This window comes from Aulonocara stuartgranti (genome assembly GCF_965226115.1).
Source record: "Aulonocara stuartgranti genome assembly, chromosome: 7".
Classification (NCBI taxonomy): Eukaryota; Metazoa; Chordata; class Actinopteri; order Cichliformes; family Cichlidae; genus Aulonocara; species Aulonocara stuartgranti.
The window spans coordinates 38,178,304-38,199,748 of NC_138945.1; the positions used below are offsets into that span (position 1 = coordinate 38,178,304).

Below are 21,445 nucleotides of genomic sequence, written 5' to 3' on the forward strand. Positions count from 1 at the left end.
ACAAAATATGCATAGTTTCAGAAACTAGAAAATCTCATCTTTAAAGTGATAAATATAAACACACCCTGACCCTAAACAGCTAAGTTTTTAGGGTCAGTAAATGTGGTAAGAGATCAAAATCAAGGCACTTCTTTGTTCACTGTTTCCGAACAAATCCCATTTCCAAGGTAAGTGGATTAATCCCGGTCCTGTCTGGATTCTGATAGGATTTAACCTGCTGATTTTTTTTTGTTCATCAGGACTTCCAAGGCTTAATTTTTAAGCTTTAGTGTATCTCACAGCAGGATGTAAGAGGACATCTTTGGCTCGCTGCGATCCTGCCTTCTGTTCTTCTGTCCTTTTGTAACTCGGGTTCATCTGAAGGTAAAATGAAGCACCAGCAGTTTGAGTTTAGCAAATTAAGGTAGGCTTCCTGTAAGAAATTTCCATACTTGAATTTCCAAGTGTTTTCTTGCTGCAGTGGAGTCTGAGAGACAGAGTTTGAAAACGACTCTCAGAAACGTATTTTTTGTCCCGTGTCACGGGAAATTGAAAAGCTGGCCTGGCTCAATGGAAGGATCCATACTATCATGTTTTGTCTTTATGTCTTTATGTAATGTTTTAATACTAGATGTACTGGACTTTACTGTAAGTTATGTTATATGGAATTTTCTGAATGTATTCTGTGGACAGTGGTAATTAGAAAATGTTGCTCGTCTACACTTGTTGTTGTTGTTGTTGTTTCTTAAAAGTGATGCAAATTTCTGTTGCATTCTGTATTATTGTTTTGACCCCTTTGCAAAGGCAAATTAAAACCTCACAAAGACAACATGTTTATGTGTAGATCATTTGTTTTAAATTTCTATAACACCACAGAGGTACAGTCTGAATGGATGCACCCCATAAGGCTAACTGCATATTGAGCCACAAGGTAATTATTAGGGGTGCAACGATATTCGTATCGATATTGAACCGTTCGATACAGTGCTTTCGGTTCGGTACGCATATGTATCGAACAATACAACATTTGTAATTTATTTTATCAACTTTCCTTCTGACGATGCTGTCTGTGTTGAGCGCTCAGTGAATCTGCGTTCGACTACTCCGCCTAGGCTGCACTGTCGAGCGCAGATCCACTGAGCGCTCAACACAGACAGCATAGTCAGAAGGAAGAGCGCAGGGCACCTCCCCCACCCTCATTCAGATCTGGCGTTTGGAATTATTTTGGTTTTCATGTGACGTATGACCCTGAAGGTAAGCGAGTCATGGACTAAAGTAAAACAGTATGTTGGATGTGCCATGCAATGCTCAATTACATGGGTGGGAACTAGTGTGTTAGCGCAGTTAGCTCGTTAACGTGTTGGCCGTCTAGCCCCATGCACGGGGCGATCGGCGGTAGCTCGTTAACGGAGATTTGCCGTGTTGTGGCGTTAAGGTCATTTCAACGAGATTAACCTAAAAGCACTAGTGGGAACACAACGAATATGACTGCACATTCACGCCGACATCATCCTATTGCAAAGACAAAAACAACAAGCATGCTACTAACTTTAGCCGAGTCATTTAGACAGCTGTTAGCACATGATTCTCCTTATGCTGCTGAGAATATAGCCCAGAAGAAGCGGATAGTATAGCTTTTATTTTGGAAAGAGACATTTCTCTGTAATAAACTCTCTTTTCCAAAGATGCATGATTCCTCAATCAGATACAGGGCTTGCAATATCGCTAGCCTGACGTCCTGGGGCTAGCGATTTTTTCAGTCGGGCTACCAAAATCTATCTCTGCCCTGCCCGTCGGGCTATTGTAGGAAGGAAAAATATATGTCAATGCTTTTGCATTCTTTCGGAAATGTAGCTGGGTAATTATGTCATTGGCATCGGTGAGCCACTGTCAATATGTGACATATTGAAATCGCGTTTGAATTTGCGCTTGTTTTTTTGCTTTCACTTTGCAATCGTGCGAACTGTGTATAGAGAGCGACAGCACTGATCTGTGAGTGATGATAATTTCAAATTCAAATTCAAATTTTATTTGTCACGTACACAGTCATACACAGTACGATATGTAGTGAAATGCTTGGACAACTGCTCGTGACCTAAAGAAAACAAAAAAGGAAAAGGCTATGAATAAGATAGGAAATAAATATGAAAAATTAAAAAGGGTAAATTTAACTAGGACCAATTCCTCTGACATCGTCTTATCAATCGTTAGCTTACTATGCAAACATGACAAGTGAAATCTCCCACAGCAAGCTTAAACATGTGAGAGGTTGATCGCGCAGAGAATCGGTGAGCTTATGTGAGTGCGTGTGTAAAAGCAGCAGGATTTATATTTGACTACGATGACCTGGATGACTGAGAACCTTCACAGACAGATATATATTTTAGTTATGCTGAGCCAAATAAGACAGGTCAGGGTGAAGAAGTGACAGCCAAAGAAAAGCTTACCACAAAACGGAGAAGTTATGACAAATCAGACTATAAGGCAAAAAGAAAGTGCAGCTTTATGGTTTCATGGACAAAAGAATTTCTGTGGCTGCAATATGACGAGCTAAATAACCAGGGCTGCACATAAGTGGTCCGCAGGTGCGCATTCGCTGTCAAAATAAAAAACACGCACAAGGGTTAGGGTTAAATTTAAAAACTGTACTTTTGAGTTAAAATATATATTTATAATTTTAATAAATGACAAATTAAAAAGGCATGAACATTTTTTGTATCGAAAAAATATCGAACCGTGACACCAAAGTATCGAACCGAACCGTGAATTTTGTGTATCGTTGCACCCCTAGTAATTATGTGTAACTATTTAATCTTTCATAGCTTGCATATGTTCCTCAGAAGTACAAAAGGCATATTTATGCTGTTTCTTATATCAGCGCAGAGCTGCAGAGAATAGTGCTTCCATGTCACAGATTTGGGATTTGAATCTTACTGGTTGGCTTTCTCCAGGTTCCTCCCATGTGGCACCTGTCATTTAGGTTAATTGATTAAATTACCTAAATGACAGGTTAAAAGATTTTAATTAGGTTAAAGATTCTAAATTGACTGTAGGTGGTCAGTGAGACTAGACAGCAAATGAAACTTTTAAGTGCTCTGTGCTGCGTTAAGGTGCAACATTGTAGCAAGGCTTTCAAAGCTGGTACACGGGCACAAATCCTTGCCATCAAGGATATGATCGCAGTATCTTAGAGGGTACCTCTCCAGCAGAAGGTGTTTTATTTTGAAAAATATATTTTCCTAAGAGTCTATTGTGGGCTTTGTCCACCTACTTTTATATTAGAATCATGTTGGAAGGGGTTCATAGAATGTGTTCTCATCCCAAGGTGGCAAATACCTGAATTCTGAAAGTTTCTTGTTTTGTTTAAATATGATAACAAAAGTTTGTTGTTTTACTTTTTTACTTTATCTGTGAGGACGTTGAACTGGTCTCAGAATTACCGTTAGGTCATGGCATTGACTTCAAAGGGAATCTCACTGTATAACTGAGATACCTGCAGTTTTTCTTTAGAACAGGTTGGCAGAGAGAGGGACAATTAAATAATCCTGTCTTTGAAACTCTGTGGCACATTGCACCCCTGTAGCACAACAGTTTCTTACTTTCATTCTTTGATCGACAATACATGCTAAGCTAGGCTAATTAGCTGCTGACTGTAAATTTACTGTTCATCAGTGGGGGATACCAAGATGACAGGTTGGCATGTTGTGTATAGTTTAAAGGTTAAAAACGTGCCAAAGGAAAGTGACCAACAAAATAAAACTGGAACTGACTACAAAATCAAACATATATCCATGTGTCTAGAGACAGAGGGCGCAAAACAGAAAGGAAAGGTAAAAATTAAAAATGTGTTCCAAAGAGATCACAACCTGTTTATGAGAGTTGTGACCTCTTCTCTTACCTTCTCCATTGATTTGGTTGATTTGGAGTGGTCATCCATGCTGATTCGATTTAGTTTAAAAAAAACATGTAAAAAGGCCAACGTGAATCTTACCAAGCTCTAAGCCAAAAGAGGTCCACTGACAACTTCAATCCATACCTTCTAACACACCATGTTTTTATGGGTGTTTGCAATGTAATTTGCCTCCATGTTCCATGCAAACATACAGTAACATTTCTGAAATAAGTTACATTACTTTGATGAGGTAACCAAACCAGTTATATTACATCATTTTATCTTAACGCTCCATCCATACTTGTAGAGCTGAGCCCTGAGCAGAAATGCAGTGTAAGGCCACACACACAGCGAGGCATCATTCAGAGAAATCAGACGTGATAATCCCTGACCTTTCACGTCAGATTTTCTCTGATGGCTCCATTTGATAAAAACTTTACAAAGGCAAAGTTAATCAAATCTTCATGGATTAGAATGATTAAAGTTTAATCATGTGACCCATTAAAACGTCATATACATCAAAGAGAAAAGAGGATAAAAAAAACATGAAAGGATTAAAGGGAAAACCTTGTCAAAGCCAGTGGCTTTGCAACACAGTGGGGAAACACTGTATGTCACCCTTAACCAAAACTTTAATAGACTAAAACCAACAAACTTTATACATCAAAGGTAACAAGTCTAAATTTTTTCATTTTGTTTCTGTTGACACCAAAATCAGGTCGAGATTTTCGCTTCATAAAAGTACAAGTCTTATCAAATATTTCACAACATGTGGAAATGGAAGGAAAACTGCTTCACTAAAGGCTAAAAAAGCCAGATTTCGTTCAGCTTACATGTTGCAACAGTTTTCTGTTTTCTGCCCTTTCACCACTCAAACTGAATGTGTGAACCGACTGAGTGTCCATTTATCTGGCAACAGATTCGACTCAGGCAGCTGAGTCTGTGTCAAGTGTCTGTGAGAATCGCACATTACAGCCACATCTCTGCAGGATGCTGCAGAGCAGATACACAGCCTTCAAAAATAAAAATGCTCCGCCAGGCTTACAACAACAGTCGGTTAAATGCAATTAAATGCAATCGGGAAATACAGTATGTATGCCATACAAAACCTGCACTGATTTATATTTTGGAATTTTGCTATTATTATTGTTATTGTTGTTGTTGTTGGTATCGTTACTACTAGTAATAATAATAATGTTACAACATTTATTGTTGAAACTTGAACATTGTTTTCTTTTACTTAATCCAGATAAATGTATACTCATTCACCTTGGTAGTAAAAATTATTAAAAAATGTCAAATTAACGGTCATTTTTAGTTTTACTACCTGGTTAATAATTTTTTACAACATTATTTTGATGGTTGTATTAAGTTTTAAATGATTTTAATAGTGGGTTCAAAAGCTGTTTAAGAAAGTAGGCACCATGAGTGGCAACGTTTCCAGTTCTTGTTCAGTCACCAAAATTGAGTCCTTTTAAGGAAAGATTGTGCTTAAAATGCAAAATGCTACCCCAAGAGTATACCTGTGACACTGCATCTCTGAAGCTGTTTTTCCATTCTCTGCACATCTTTCAGTCAGATGCAGAGTATTTAGTCCGCATGGGGTCTTTTATTTTGAAATTTAAATAGCTGTTCTATGCCATTCTTGTATCTGACTTCATGGTTTCTTTATCTGCTCCATGCAGCTTGATGGGTTTGCATTAAGAGATGGATACAGCACTATCTGTGTTGCAAGGAACCACTTCTGGGACACTTCTGAAATCCACATCTTGCGGGATCTCATGGATCAGAAAACATGATATTCCTAAAGCAAGAGCGGTGAAAATTCTCACTCCTGCTGTAACACATGTATCCTGGGATGATGATAAAGGACCTTGTGGAGCCAACTTCAGCAAAACACCAGCATTTGATGTCCTGGTAATGAGGATGGGCTCAGTTGATTGGTAATAAAATCTTCATTACAGACTACTATATAATTCGTAATCAAATGATCACATTTGGCATTTTTCCTTCTTTATAACTTCATTTCAGTTATATTTTATTTGTTTTGTACTTATAAGTTTTGTCTGTTCTGACAAAGCTATTGTAAGTTTTTATTCATATTTGTGTAATTCTTAAAAGTTGAGTTGTGAATGTGGCTTTCTGTGTCACTGTGTGCGTTTATGAAAGAGCAGTTTAGCTGAGAGTCAATACATGTACTTTGAAATGCAAAGTACATGTGATTATCCCTCTGAAGGTCGACGCTTCGGCTGCACGGAGCCCCCGCTGGGAACGAACGCGGGAACACTTCACCAGTTCGACTCAAAGTGGTGTTTAACCGCGGAGAGCGTGAGCTAACACGAGCTGTAATCTGAGTGATGAAGTGGACGGCGTATGGACTCGTATAATTGGATGATGTGGAGTGTACGGACCATCAGCGGCTGACAGACTCCCTGCAGACCGCGGAGAAGCTGCTCCCTCTCAGCCCGGAGACGTGTTATTAAATTCACATATATTCATTACATCACATTTCATTTTAAAATGAGACATCCAGGACTGGGAGGAAATGAACAAGAATTACTACCTGACAGAGTGATGACTGTAGGAAAAGTATAACTCACCGCTAAGTAAAAACTGCTGGTGCAGCACCTAACCATAAAAGGACTGGAAATCTAAACCAGTCCACTTAACTGTGATAATACAAACATTTGAAATATGCATCATGTATTATACATGTTTACAATCAACACATTATGCCAAAATATTGCAACGCAACAAGATAAATGAAATCAACTTAGTCTCAAAAGTTCTTTAAGCCAATGAACAGTTATCAGTGAGCCAGTCGATCAATAGATCTAAAATCATGTGTTTGGAGGGCATCATTGTTCCATCAGTTACCTGGGAGCACACGGAGCTCTGCGTCCGTCCCCGTCCTGGTGCTGCTGGGGTTATCAGCCAGACAGCGGTATGTAGCCGAGTCCGGGGGCTGGACTCGGCTGACCTGCAGCGAACCTGATGGCAGCACAGCGAGACGGGAGTCAGGTTCAAAGGTCAGTGGCAAGTCCTCTCGGTTCTTCTGCCAGCGGATGACAGGTGTTGGGTCACCTGAAACCTCGCAGCGGAGCAGGGCAGTATCGCCGAGGTACGATGAGACGGACTCAGTGGGGACGACCACTTTGAGTGGACCTGTTGGGAAATGAGTTTTGTGAGTAAGAAAAGTATTGACAACAAGTCATTTAGTGTAAATATATACACACAATGGGTTTTGTTGAAAACTGTGTGTGAGAGTATTCAGTTTTCTCTGCATGGAATTATCTCTTAGGCTCACCCAGAAGAAAACAAAAGATAGAGAAAATAATCAGCAGCTTCAGGTTTTGTACACTTCAAATCAGAACTGTGTAAGCAGATACTACAAGGGGAAAAGCTCCCCTGAACTGTGTACACTGCAATAAATCACTTTGTTCTTTCGTATAATGTATCTAACTTCCATCATCTTGGATTTTAGTTTTTGCTGCTTCAGTGACCTTGGACTACTGACGATGAACCAGTACTCTGGTTAGAGTGCCTATCCAACTCCTAGCAGCTCTCCAGATCAGTAGAAGAACTACTCCACCAGCTGCAATCAAACATGGTGGTCTTCAGACATTCAACTGCTGGACCGGAGAGGATCTCCACAGAAATAACTAACAAGCAAGCCAGAAAGCACAAGACACAAAGCACCACTAACTGGCTAGAATACAGAGACCACAAATAAATCGATGAGGATGTCATAGTCACACAGGAAAAAAATATATAAATGCTTAAATGAGTTATTAAATATGCCTAAAAACTATCATTTGCAAACAGTGCAGTCCAATACTTTTAATGCTGTCTTTGTGGGAGAGAATATAAATAGCAAGCCGCTCTAGGTCATTTGGCACCGAGTCAGCATAAAGAAATTAAAAAGCAGTTGCAGCAACCCAGGTCACCTTTATGGATTATGCTGCAGTGCAAAGTTTCATCCTATGGTACATGCTTAAGTTCAGATAATCTAGAAGTATAGGGATGGCCACTTCTATTATGTTGCATTTGTACTTTGATTATTAAGAATGTGCAGTGTGGTTTCAAGACTATGATTGGAAACAGTGTAAAGATAGCAAAGAACCACTGTGGCTGGAAGTAGAGATTAAGTAGTTAACTTCCAATGAGTGACTGTCGCTCCAGCACCACCACTGCATGTCATTAACGTCGTTCTTCCTGTTCAACAGGAGTTCGTCCTTCCCACTATTGCCTGTGTCTCTCTCTCTAGTATTGTACTTTGCTTTCAATATAAAGCATCCTGAGCTCCTGGTTGTCGTTAATTAGTGTTCTATAAAGTTCAATCAAACTGAATCAAGCAGGTCTTGTTTGGTCAGTTTGTGGTTTTTAATCACCTACATTGTCAAAGTAACCAGATGAAAAGCCTGTGTAGTCTAAATGCGACATGAAAACATTACCGTTAATACCCACAGCCTCTGCGTGAGAAACAAAAGACACAAGCAGCAGAGGTGAAGAAGAAGGGAGCTGACAGCAAAGGTTTCTCAGGTCAACAGGGAGAAAATAATAAAGACAAAGATGGAGCAGAAGAAGCAGTGAAACTCAGCGGGTGAAAATGTGAAAAACTCTAGAGAGAGTTAGACTGGGACCAGCGGGAGGACAGATGAAAGTCAGACAAGAGACAGAGAGACAGGGACAGCGCGGCCAACCAACGTAGGGCCTGCTGTGTTCAGGACCCACACAGTTTCCCGTCTGATCAGATTCCCTTCAACAACAAACAGCCTGTAGCAACAGAAACACAGGAATGTTCTGACTGCCGGCCTCGCTCGGCTCTTGCAGGGCATTTTATTATCTGAAGCTCTAGTGCAGTTGTGTTTTAATTTCAACATGGCTGCAGGGAGCTCTGAGTAGATTAAGAAGAAGGTGCAGGAATGTCAGGAATTCAATGAAGAGCAGTGTTGTTTTCCTCTCTATTCTCTCTGAGAATGTAAAGCAGATTAATTGATTAAATGAGAATCTGAGCTTTTTGACATACAGTTCATTCAGGTCTTTGCGTGGGCTCGTTTTTTTCTCCTCCTCAAAGACACAGCTGTGAATATTGTATTCCTGACATATTCCACTTTATTCATCCACTTTAGTACTTGTGTGCAACATCTCTGCTGGTTCCATGTCAACAAGTCTCCAAGGGAAGTCAGTATTCGAGGCAAAAGGTAGGAAATATTGTGATTATGATAAGATTAGACACCTACATAAATCTCAGAGGGGAAGAGGTTTGGTCATCCATGCACTGTGACAAAATAAACAAGCAAGGCAGGTCTCAACAACCACATGCTGCCTGAGCAGAGGTGTACATCCACCTGGATTTATAGTGTCTTTATGATGTAAACTCTGATATATTTAAGCTATATTTACACCACAAAGCCATTTACAAAACCCTCACTAAGAGCGGACTAATATCCAGCATTCAAATTAGCTCTTTTTTTCTGTTTCATAAATTAAGTAGGAAAATTTGTCTTTATTTATCCCGTCGATGTTGGGACCAGTGGAGCAGCTGTGCTTGGTTACCAGTACAGGTGTGAGCTAGTACACTGGTCAAGGGTGACATGAATTTTAAGCTAACATTGGTGCAGGAAGTAAACCATGCAAGAACGGGAAGAATATACAAGCAGAAGGATGATCAGCGTTTGAGAAAATCGCTTCAATTGGTAACACAGTACAAACAGAAAACGGCTGTTACATCATGATAGAGTCCGTTTTCCACGTGTGTGCACACATGTGTACACCTGTAATACGTGCAGGTTTTGGTTAGAGAGACAATCAAGGTTATCAGAGGATAAAAAGAACTACCAACACAAGCTGCAGTCCAAAATGGTAGAGCTGGAATACCTCTGAGGAAACCCACGGAGATGCAGCTGAATAGCAAGCACCATGACAATAGGGACACAGCAGGTGAGCTAGCTTGTAGGGGAAGAGAAGAAAGGAAGTGCCTGGGCTTGTTATTAGCAGCAACTGAAATGTCAAAATAAGAGCAAGTGGACTGCTGAGTAATAAATTAGTGGCTCAGGATGTCATTCTCTCAGATGGGTATTATCTGCATCCAAATATATCTGGGCCTGTCTGAGTAAATTCACTACTGATATTTAGATTTGTATATGTTGTTTTTGTTATTTCCTCTTAATAATAAAACTAATGAAATTAGCATAGCAGTGTCTCTAAAATCAGTTTTAAATGTATCGTTTGATGGCTAACAAGGCCTAGTTCAGGGCCTAGTTTTTTAAGTCAGTTTTCTGGCATCCAAACTGCTGAGCTTCCAACATACATATATACATTCAACCATTTACTGTCCTTAATTTCTCAAAATGTGATGTCTTGTAGGTGCATTTTAACAAGTTTAAAATAACATTTTGGAGAAAGATCACCTGCTTCATGTAGAAAAAGTTTGATAGACAAGCAATGTTTATTTTCTTGAGTTTTAAGCAAGTTTCGAAAATCCCAGGAGTCCTACATTTCTGTCAGCATACAAATACTCTGAAATATTTTCATCTGGAAAAGAGAGAAAACGCAGTTTGGGGTCTGATTTTCTTGCGGTTTGTGTTTTTGTTTCATGCTGGTTTGAATCGGTTTATGCTTCCTCCATTTTACCTCGACACACAAACAGCCAGGAAACCTGAACTCGGAAACAAACGTCAGCTTTCTTCTCTTTCTGTTCTGAGACATTAAAGAAGCTCCAGTTTGACTCTCGCATCGTCAGACGAGCCGCCGCTGGATACAGGGTTTCACAGCGGCGGGGACTTGAGCGGCTGTGACATCACGCATATCGGAGACGACGGTAACACTGATGTGAATTTGGAGTGTGCATCTTACATAAGTTCTGCTGCTGTCTTCTCCTGTATGGATCACTATGCTGCCTGCAGCTGGAAGAAATGGCACACACACACAGATTTTTGTTTTTGTTACTTGCTAGGACTCATTCCTGGAGGCCTAACCAACCCTGCTACCTGTCTAACCCAAACATTAAAGCAACATATAAGATGGAAAACAGTATTTTCTATTGCACTGTTTGGTCAAAGGTTAATGCTGAGCATTAAAAAAACCTGAGCCCTCATCAGGTGACTTTTGCATTTTTATTCATTTTGCTTATTTAGCCACAACTACAATAGAATAATGTACAAGTAGGACTCGTGGGAACAGTATGAAGATTTAAGCTGACAAGCAAGCCTTTGGCTTTTTTCATTGCCAGGACATATGAATATAATTTCACAAAATAAATACTGCTGTCAATCTAATTCTAGACGTAAAACACAATGATGCTGTGCACATAAAGCACAATAAAAATGAGATTCAAGGATTCATTTACAGGGTAAAATTCAGCCTACTCCACAGCCTGTGTGGACATCTGGACTGATTAGAATAGGAGTGTTTTCTCTTCCACCAGACACTCATGAGACGACCGTGGCTGAAAAGATGTCTGTCCAGACAGAGCTTCATATTTAATCAGCTGTTGTGCCGGCTGACTGCAGTTTACGCTGGCTGGAGAATCAGTCATCCATTTTAAACCTAATAGGCAAAATTATGATTTGGGACATGTTTTGCTGCATAGCTGTTATATTCATGAACAAGGCCAACAAGTGGAGGTTTCTAAGATGCAGCTGTGTAAACTTTAAGGTCTGTTATGCGTGAGGCATTTAACTCCACTCATTAAATATGTGGCCCAGAGGGACAAAACTGGCCTGTCAGATCAGCATGACTGGATGGGTTTGAAAGGACTGAAAATGGAAGAGAAGTTAACACTAACTCCAAATTTACCAATAAGATTTTCTCCTACCTTGTAACTGACTGATGCAAATGACCTCTTCTGTTCAAATAAAGATGTGTGAATTGATTTGTCATGTATAATCATGGTTAATTAGCCGACAAATATAAATTTAATCAACTGAAATTTACAGGATGATGAGTACACTGAACGTATTTTTTGCTTTAGAAGTTTACTATTACAAATCTATGAGTAAGTCTCCATGCTTAATTGTTAATACTTGATTTCTCTAATTCAATGGAAAAGTGCAAAAACTTAAAGGATCATTAAAGTTCAGGTCATGTCACTCGTCCTCCTTCAGTACTTTGCACTCTAAAAAAATATTAGATTAACGTGCTCTTCTTAAGTTCACATTAATAAATGTTCTTAAGGCAGCTGTTTTAAATTTTATATTGTTCAACCCTTTTCTTGGCATTTTCTAGAAACTGAAATCTGATGAGCAGATTTTTTTGGTATTCCATGAGACACTGTGTCTGTTTTCATTGGATGGGATCTGAGAACATCCTGTTTGAATTTAATAAAACTGAGCCTCATTTATCAAAAGTGAGGAGCATCAAAGGAGATCTTCAGTCAGAGATGAAATTCTGATCACAAAGAATGAAACAACAAAAGAAAATGAAGGAAAGCAGCAGGACGGAAATTCTGAGAGGACGAGAAATAGATCAGTCCGTCGAGACTGAGGAATGATGGGGAGGACAGAACATGGAGGAGAACAGAAACACTTAAAAGAAAAGAATAAACTTTGACCCTGAACTCAGCATTAAAGTACTTAAACTTCCTGTCTTTGGAAATAAACCACTGACATACACAAACACACAGTGTTAAATAAACATTTTAAAATATATATATGTACTAACAAATACATTTTTATGGTGGTGGCTGCTGTCTCCTGCTGTTTTCATCCTCATTACACAAATAGATCAAAATGACTCAGACTAATAATAACATGCAAATCACAGCAAACAGGCGAGGGCAGCGGAGGGATTTTGCGGGACGTTCCTGCTTCAAGTCTTTGCCTTGGGAACGATTATTATTTGCTTCTGTGGGTTGAACCTCGCTCCTCCTCACCAGCATTAATTGGGACTTGGCACAAATCCTCTAAGAGTTGATGGCTAATTGGGAATGGGCATGCTGGAGGCGGTTTCATCTTTACACCTCCACCACTGTGTGGTCTGAGAAATCATTTTAAACCTATAATCACCATTGCCCCTGCCACCAGACTGAAGAAAAAAAAACCAAATATATCACTCCTATTTTAGGTTCTCTTCCCTGGTTGCCCTTTAATTTTACAGTGTATTTTAAACAGCGCTTTTTATTGATTCTCAACATCTGCTAAGATGATTAAGTTAGGGCAACTTATTTATTTTGAGTATACTCAGAGTAAAATGACAAAGAATAAAGTGAGCAGTTGCCATTAGTAAGTGCATATACTTACAAGATGACCTTTTCAACCTCAAGTATACACTAAGTCAGTGGTTCCCAAACTTTTTTTGCTGGGCCCCCCTTTGTTTTACAAGAAAAAAATATGCCCCCCCACCCCACCCCACGCACACACACAAACACATCCTCCAACCACACACCCATATTTTGCTCATTTAGTAAACAGTTAAGCAAATACAAGTAATCTGCAATAAATTACAGGTAGTAATGAAATAAACTCTTTTACGTTACGTCCGCACCTACACGGGTAATTTTGAAAACGCAGCTGTTTCGTCCACACGTAAACGCCGTTTCGAATCACCGAAAACTGAGATTTTTAAAACTCCTTTTTTGGGTTTATGTGTGGACGAGGAATACAGAGTTCGTCACGCAACATTAAAGGTGTGCCTTTTTTCACGTCACACTGTGCGCCATGTTATTGTTTACATGAGATGAATTAGAGAGTATATAGATAGAGACAAAATACTGTTAATCTGACTATCTGCAGGTTTTACACACTTACATACACACGGAGTTAATGTCCCTCCATTTACAAAGGCAGAGGCGTCACGGTGTAATTATTTTACGTGTAGTTGTTTTTTTTCCTGTTTAATAATATTCAACATTGCTATCAATAAATCTTTCAAAAAATGCCTCTCTGTGCAAAATAGGTTTAAAAACATAAACAGCTGTTGGATACTGTTTGTCTGGGATTTGAACCGGGGAACAAATCGTGGCAGGATCAGCCTGATATTATTTGTATCTCACTGTAACTTTACTGTATAAAGAGCCAACATCTCCAAAATGTCAGGAGTAGTTAGTCATTACAACAAGTGTTTGTGAACTAAAAATCAAGAATGTGGGATACTGTTTGTCCGTGATTTGGAGAGCCCAGTGGTGCTCCCGACGAAGGGAAAACCAATTCTGCAGAGGAGACCAAAGGAAAGATCTGCTTCACCATATTTTCTAGTCTTTGGCTTGGAATGAAGGTGGTTTGGAAACATATTCAGCGATGCTTCATCTCCTGCTTTGCATTTATGTAGGCGCCCCGTGCCAGCAGTGTCCAAGCATTATTTTGTTCTTTTCCCTTTTCATGCCACCCCCCCACACGCACTAAGTAGTATACTCTAAGCACAATCTGTGTACAGGTTTAAGTTATTCAGAAATAAGGTAAATAATGCATTTTGTCTGTTTAGGTTTTGACTTTAAATTCTTGTGGAAGCAATAAACAACTGATTCATGAGGGTTTATGAGCTCCATGAAAGCAGATTTGAAAGGGCTTATGGTGCAGTCACAATAAGTATTAACTATTCTCCTTTAATGTCACTAATACCTGAATTATTAAACAAACAGCAGTAGGTTAGATAATTGAAAAGTGAAAGCCAAAAGTAAGAAATACATTACACCATGCTCTATAACAATATGACGGGCTTGACTGGTTTCGAAATCAAATAAATTACATTATCATTCTTTTCTTTAAACACTATTAAACGACACTTCAAATGTTTGTTTAGGGTCTTATAGACCCTGAATGCAACAGATACCTCAATGGTAAAATGTGCCTTTTCTGTAGATAAATGAAGTCTAAATTTAAACTCTCTTCATAAACGGGTACTCCTCATTATGATCTGATCTCTCTCTTTTCCCAGTGTTTCCACTTCATTTTCCTTGGTATTCACTTTGTGTAGGATGTCTCTTTTTTTCTTCTTTTCTTATTCTACCACCCTTCAGCAATAGATTCACTTTCTTTGTTCTCTCTTTTCATTCTTCAATAGCGTTTCTTCTCTGTTCAGTCTTATATGCTTTCTCTCCCTCGTCCTCTGAGAGTTCAGTGTTTCTAATTAATTCCCAGTTTACAGTCATCTCTGAACACACACGCGCACACAGCCAGACTGCTAATTGAATTTTAAGCTTCTGCCTTTCATTAGCATTTTGCCATGTAATGCATTGTGTGCTTGCTTGAGTGTTGCCCATGCGTGTCTATGTGTGCGTTTGTGTGAATGACATGGAGGTAGGGCTGATTCATATTTTAATGTAATGCTTGAATGTGGGTTAATTGACTTTGATTGGAACATGTGTGTTTAATGATTCAGGTCAGGTTTGGATAAGAGTTTAAAATTCACAGTGAGTTCTTTCGGTGATGAAGTGGTGTGCTGCATGTCCCACAGTGCTGGTCACCATAGCTGGAACCATTTTACCATTGCACTGGTATCAGGCAGCTCATATAACCAGTGGATTCTGGGCCAGTACCGAGCCGAGGCAGTGCCCAGCGCTGTATTTTGGTGCATCAATTTAGGCCTGACCATATCAGCTCCACTTATTCTTTCCTCACTCACATGCCAAACAGACCATGAAATGAGCAAGTTGTCCTGTTTTTCCCTCCTTATTTCATCTTGACTCAGACTTGTCTCAGCCTCCTGGAGGGGTTTGACTACACTCAGAGTCATCTTGATTTAGTAGGCGTTTTGACATTGACTTATCTCATCCTTATGTCTTCACAATGCTGCAATATCCAGGGCAGAAAACTTTAGTCAGCAGAGACGTGCTGACCACATAAGGTTGTCTTCAAAAGTAAGTTGATCCCCATAGGGTTTTATGTTAAAAGCAAAGAAACAACAAGAAAACAACAACAACAACAAAGACATTTTGGGCTCCATGGATAATTTAACTGCTCTGTGAGTTCATTTAGAATCTCAATCTGTTACATTTTGGATATATGGGTGTAGCCACTTCAAAGTTTCCCAAAAGAATTTTTTTTATTTTTTGCCTTTTTCACTTTCTCTGCTATGCACTTTTAACACACTGACACAAATAGAAAGAAAGACAAAATGTCAGTGATTCATAAATATAACGATTATTTTTTGACTTAAAAAATGCAAAACCACTTAAAAATACTACTGCCAGCATGTATCAATAAACTGCCTAACCACCAGTGTGGCAATGAAAAACCTCCAAAAGTAAAAGTAACAATGAGCTACTACACGATTATAAATGTCTGAAACCTTGTGCAGCTGCTCTCCTTTTTTCCAAATTGTTTAGATCTGCAATATAAATGTTAAACTTCACAAGCTACTGAATGTTATTTTTTCTGAATTGTTTTTGACTGCATTAATCTTTACCTGTTGAGATGTCACGCACAGGTCACTTTCTGGCGTGTTGTTGTGTGACAGAATATTTGATTAGTTGCATTTGTCTTTAATCCCATCACACTTTCAATAAGCTGTCATACAACATAGTGCACACAGAACAGGCTGCGCAGACTGATGGTCATGGTGATGCACTAAAGCCTCAGAGCTGCTTTCTATTAATGTCTTCCATAAACTGTATTGATCTTAAGCCTCGCTCCACTTACTAAATTACATTACAGGTGAATTACTTTGGTGTTATTAAGTAAATATGAACAGCAAAATAAATGGAAACGGCAATATTATGGGAGCATGTGTGTGTATGTGTGTTGTGTTGCTATAACTTTCAAGGAGAGGTGAAGGTGTTGTGGCCATGTTAATCTAAATGAGGGGAATCTCCTCTCCGATACTCTTTATTCATTCAATCATCTCCTTCTATATCATTCTTCTTCTGCTCATTATTTCTTTCTTTCACTCTTGCCATTTGTTCAGTTTTTTTATGCTTACATTTTCTCTTCTGTTGTATAGAAATTGCATGTTATGTAAATACACATGTGGACAACATGCAAATATTTACTGTTTACAAAGCCCAGGTTTCAGACACATCTGTATCTGTCAGTTGAAGGAAAGGTTTTTCAACAATGTTGCTCTATTCTTATTTTCAAGTCCAGTGATTTCGTATTCAGTGCATGCTGGATTGCTTCTATTCTTTTTGTATCCAAGCAAAATGCACAAACAAATGATGTGTTCTTACAATGCATGATGGTTGATATCACTGGAACAAACAAAACAAAATCAGCAACCAAAAATCATGAGGCTATACACAAGAACCCAAATTTACAACTCCAACAAATACCAGCTGGTGTGATTATGGTTGACAGTCAAAGACAAAGTCAAAAACAATCTGTGCTTTAATCTTTAATACAACTCTGAGTCTATTTATAGCATCCAAATCCCATTTCATTTGTCTATGAAAAACAATTGAATGACTCTCTTTTTTTCTATTTTTGCGCGACATACTAGAAAACCAGTCACACAACGAAAAGGAGATTGAAAACGACTCCTGAGGGGCACCATGGCTTCTAACAGCACGAATGTGCTGTTTATTTATTTGTTGTATATTTTAATATTAGCAGGTTCAGAGGACAGGGCTAAAGTTATTAAACTTCAAATGAATAGATTCAAATATAAAGTATATCAATATATGTTTAAAGATAAATTAACTCACACACAAGTATAAGAAAAACCTCCAAGTTTTGTGAGCTACAATTACTAACAGCTAAAGCTCAAAGCACAGAGGGCTAGAAATCATCTGGCAAGCATGAATTTGGAGGGAATAATGTGTATTTCCCAATCAGTTGGTGAATGGTTGCTGGAAGTTGATGGTATTTGCTGTGAAATCGACTGTTAGCCCCAGTCAAGCAGACCCATGGACCAGTCAGTGGCCTCTGGAAAAATGTGTATTTATATAAAATCACATAAAATCTTTGAGTGTGTGTTTTTTTTAATTAAACACACACTGTTGTAATCGACCCCAGGTCAGCAGCCAGCTTGTTCCAACAAACTAGACCACAGTGAGAGAACCCTGAGCACACATCTAATTCTGGGAACACACAAAAAAAAAACACAGGTCGGCACCTGGTGACCTGAAAGGTCTGATTGGGTTATAGAGACCGACCAGTCAGAGATGTACTGACGGGTCAAAGCATTGTGAGCTTGCATTGCTTTTCTAAAAGGACTGAACTGGGAGCCAGTGAAGGGACTTCAGTACTGGAGTGTTATGTTCACATTTCCGTGTGAGTTTCAGGACAGTGGTTGCTGCATTGTGATGGAGTTGAAGTTGTTGTTCCAATGATTTGCATTATACTGCGAATAAAGTTTTACAATAGTCTAACCTACTTGATCTAAATGCATGGTGAGGCACAGCTTTTATTTCAAAGCCCTTCTTTTGAAGAGTGTTTGCAGACAAAGTATGGGTGACTAAAGCAATTTGCTAAAGACTCAGCCAATCACAATTACAGCTAACAACATCTAGCATCTTCATCCGCCAACTGTGGATCAAAAGTTTCCAGAGCATTTGGCCCTCACAAAGCAAAGGTTTAGCTCACAAAACTATATCGAAGAAGCTAAACTAACTGGAACTGAGTGAAAATGGTTCATCTACAGAACTTGTTATGATTGTAGAGATGAGAAAGAAAATGATTTCATGGTTTCCTAAAAATTACAGGATCTTCAAACTGAGAAACCAACTACTTTTAAGTGTGAACTATGAAATCACATTTTTGCATTTTGAGTTCATGAGTCTGTTTGAATGAATAGATACTTGTAGATTCAAGTAGTCTCTTACCTGCCACAGTCACTCTTGCTGTCCGGCTCACAATGCTTCCCAGTCCATCCAGCGTGGCGAGGCACTGATATTCTCCCTCATCAGGCCGATGGTGCCGCGAGTGCATCACATTTTGCACCAGCAGCGAGCCGTTACTCAGCTGTCGCCGTCGCTCATCGACCACCGTGCTAAGCAGCACTCCATCTTTACGCCATGTGATGGTGGGGGGTCCTGCCACAGCATCTGACTGTGCCTGGCAGTCTAGCTGCAGCACACTGCCGCGTACTGTCACCGTGTCCTGAGGCTCCTGGGTGAAAATGAAGTCCACAAAACCTCCAAGACCAGACGAGGAGGAAGAAGATGAGGAGGCATCTGAGGCTGCAGGAAAAAGCAAAGGAGATGAAAAGGAGTTAGAGGGAAGCAAGACACCAACAGGACAAATAAACTCATCTACATCAAATACAGGTGTGCTTTAACACACATCTGCAAATCACTATTTAATTATTTATACTTATAAATAATAAAAATATAAACAAATCTCATATTATGCTGATTTTAAATCATAAAAAATACAAAGCACAAAATTGCTAAAAGATCCTCAGAGGGGATAGTGTTCAGTCTGTACTGTTCTCTTTCTATACAAATACATCCAGGGCACATTTCTGGAAGACAACACTTATGCCGCCCGTTAAACTGGACAATCACAAAAGCAGACAGACAACCAACATAAACATTGTAGAAATAATTCATTTAATAAATAAACTCCCCAGGAATCAGCAATTTGTATACCGTAGCACAGGTCAAAACATCTACCACTGATTGAAACCCAGTAACTGCCCACACAGTGTGACAGTAAATGCATTATATGTACACATATAGTATGACTGAAGTTAAAGGTGCATCTTGTTGCTTCTTTTTGTAGCTTTATGTACTTTTGTTCCTGTCATTTTTTTCCAAAATTGAACTCCAAACCAATAATGCCTTACTCAGGGCTTTGTTCTGTTTTCTAAAGCAGATCAATCAGGACTAGAATTCTAATACATTTTCTAATGCTTTATCCTCTTTTTGCTTCGTGTTTTTATCCATGTTTGTCATTAGCTCTGCCAGACATGTCTCTTCAGAGAAGAGAGTGTGGCTCTGAGTATTAACCCCCAACCTGTAGAGCTTCACTCAGCAGGATAACTCATCACTGCTATCAAAGCCACAGGAACCTGCTGTATTCTTTGTTTTCAGGTTTATAGACTTTCTTTAATCTGCTGAAAGGCGAGCAGTGGCGGCATCTCCTCCCTTCTTTGATGTTGAGTCTGCTTAAACGTCTTTCATCGTGATCAGAGAGGCAGTTTGTTCAGTCAAAGCCGCCGTTCAACGTCTCCGCATTTCCCGGAAAACCTGAATGGAGGCTTTAGAACGACCTGGAGTCACAGCGTCACAGCGCAGAGTTGACTTTGAAGAGCAGCAGATGTTCTTTTTTTCTGTTTTTCATTTCAGTTGCTCCTATAGGAAAACTAATCAGAGCAAAAACTTCTGTATAAAAGTTAATCCCAGTTGGGCCTGTTCCAATTGGGACCGGAGAAATAAAACGAACAGCACTTCATAAAAAAGTCTTTATCTCTAAGAACTGGGATTTGCTTTCAGCAAAGCAACATCCTTTTCTTGTATAACAATATAGTGCTGAGTGTGTTTTCATTGCAAATTATCAGGTTTCTCCTTACCTCACTATAACAAGAGCCGTGAAATGACTTATCTTGTGGATTGGCACTTTATCAATAAAACTGAACTCAACAAAAAAGGCAAAAACAGAACCAGAATGAATCTGAAACCACACTCTACGCACAAGGTGGATGCCAACAAACATCACAGTCAGTGAATAAAACGATTTAATTGAAACATTTGTCAACCAACAACGGATTCCCAATATATGTATTTATAGATGCATGTGCAGTACAACTCAAATTAACCAAAGGTACTTTATTCTAATGTACTTAACACTGGCTCTTCAAAAAAAAAATGGTGAGAATCAAGTTAATTGTTCTTAATTTAGGCTCGTTAGCTGCTACAAAGCTGTTACTCACAACAATTTCCCACCTTCATCTCTCCAAACAACACACCTGGCAGATACCCTGCAAACCCATCTGTCATATTGAGGCTAAGAGAGCGTGGCTAAGGGTGCTTAAAGTCATTTTAAGGGCCTTTTATTAACAAACAAAAGGCCTTAAAAGTATTAAAGTGTGTTATACTGAGAGACAATAACATTAACAGCACACATACAGTACAGAAAAGAATCTTGTAGAAGAGCAACATCACAGGTATCACAGGTAACTCCGCCTGCAGCCAATCCCCCACCCATACCTGAGGATCCTTCACTCCTTCCAAAACATCCTAGTTTCCTTCCCCACACATCATCCCTTGTTTATCTCAATCTTGCTCCTTCTCCCTTTCTTATTTCTTCTTTTGCGCTCTCTTTTCCTTCATGGTTTCCTTCTTATTGATTCTCCTTCAGCAGTCGTCCCCCTCTCTCTCTATCAGTAACTCACTATCTTGACAGCTCTATCTGTATTCACTTCCACCACACACACACACACACACACACACACACACACACACACACACACACACACACACACTCTGAGCCAGTCACTTCATCAGCTTGTCCTTGTCCTCGTTGTCCTGCAGTTTGATGCTATCAGTCTCTGCTCAGCCTTCGTCTCTACTCTCTTCTTCTCTCTTTGTTGCCTCTCACTCACTTTATCTTCATATTTCATCTGTAACATGAAGCCAGTCTTCACTTTATTATTTGACCACAAACTCTTCCAGACATATTTTTTTTATGAACTTTTAGGATTTTTTCTGTTAAAAGAAAGTCATATATTTTTCTTGAAGTGTTAGTACACCGAGAA

At 39.2% G+C, this 21,445-nt stretch overlaps 1 protein-coding gene and 1 long non-coding RNA gene across 2 annotated transcripts in view; one reads left to right on the forward strand and one right to left on the reverse strand.

Annotated features, from left to right (window-relative positions):
* The window catches only part of dcc (DCC netrin 1 receptor), a 353,610-nt gene that overhangs the window by 230,683 nt on the left and 101,482 nt on the right, over nucleotides 1-21,445 (reverse strand). The window contains exons 2-3 of the mRNA XM_082541635.1: nucleotides 18,570-18,926; nucleotides 6,749-7,036 (exon numbers count right to left, since the gene is read on the reverse strand). Coding sequence (XP_082397761.1) covers nucleotides 6,749-7,036; nucleotides 18,570-18,926 — 645 coding nt within the window. The remainder of the gene's footprint in view (nucleotides 1-6,748; nucleotides 7,037-18,569; nucleotides 18,927-21,445) is intronic.
* Nucleotides 934-6,718, forward strand: LOC309711394. Its single transcript, XR_014277965.1, has 3 exons — nucleotides 934-1,233; nucleotides 5,557-5,814; nucleotides 6,085-6,718. It is a non-coding gene; the product is annotated as an uncharacterized lncRNA (long non-coding RNA).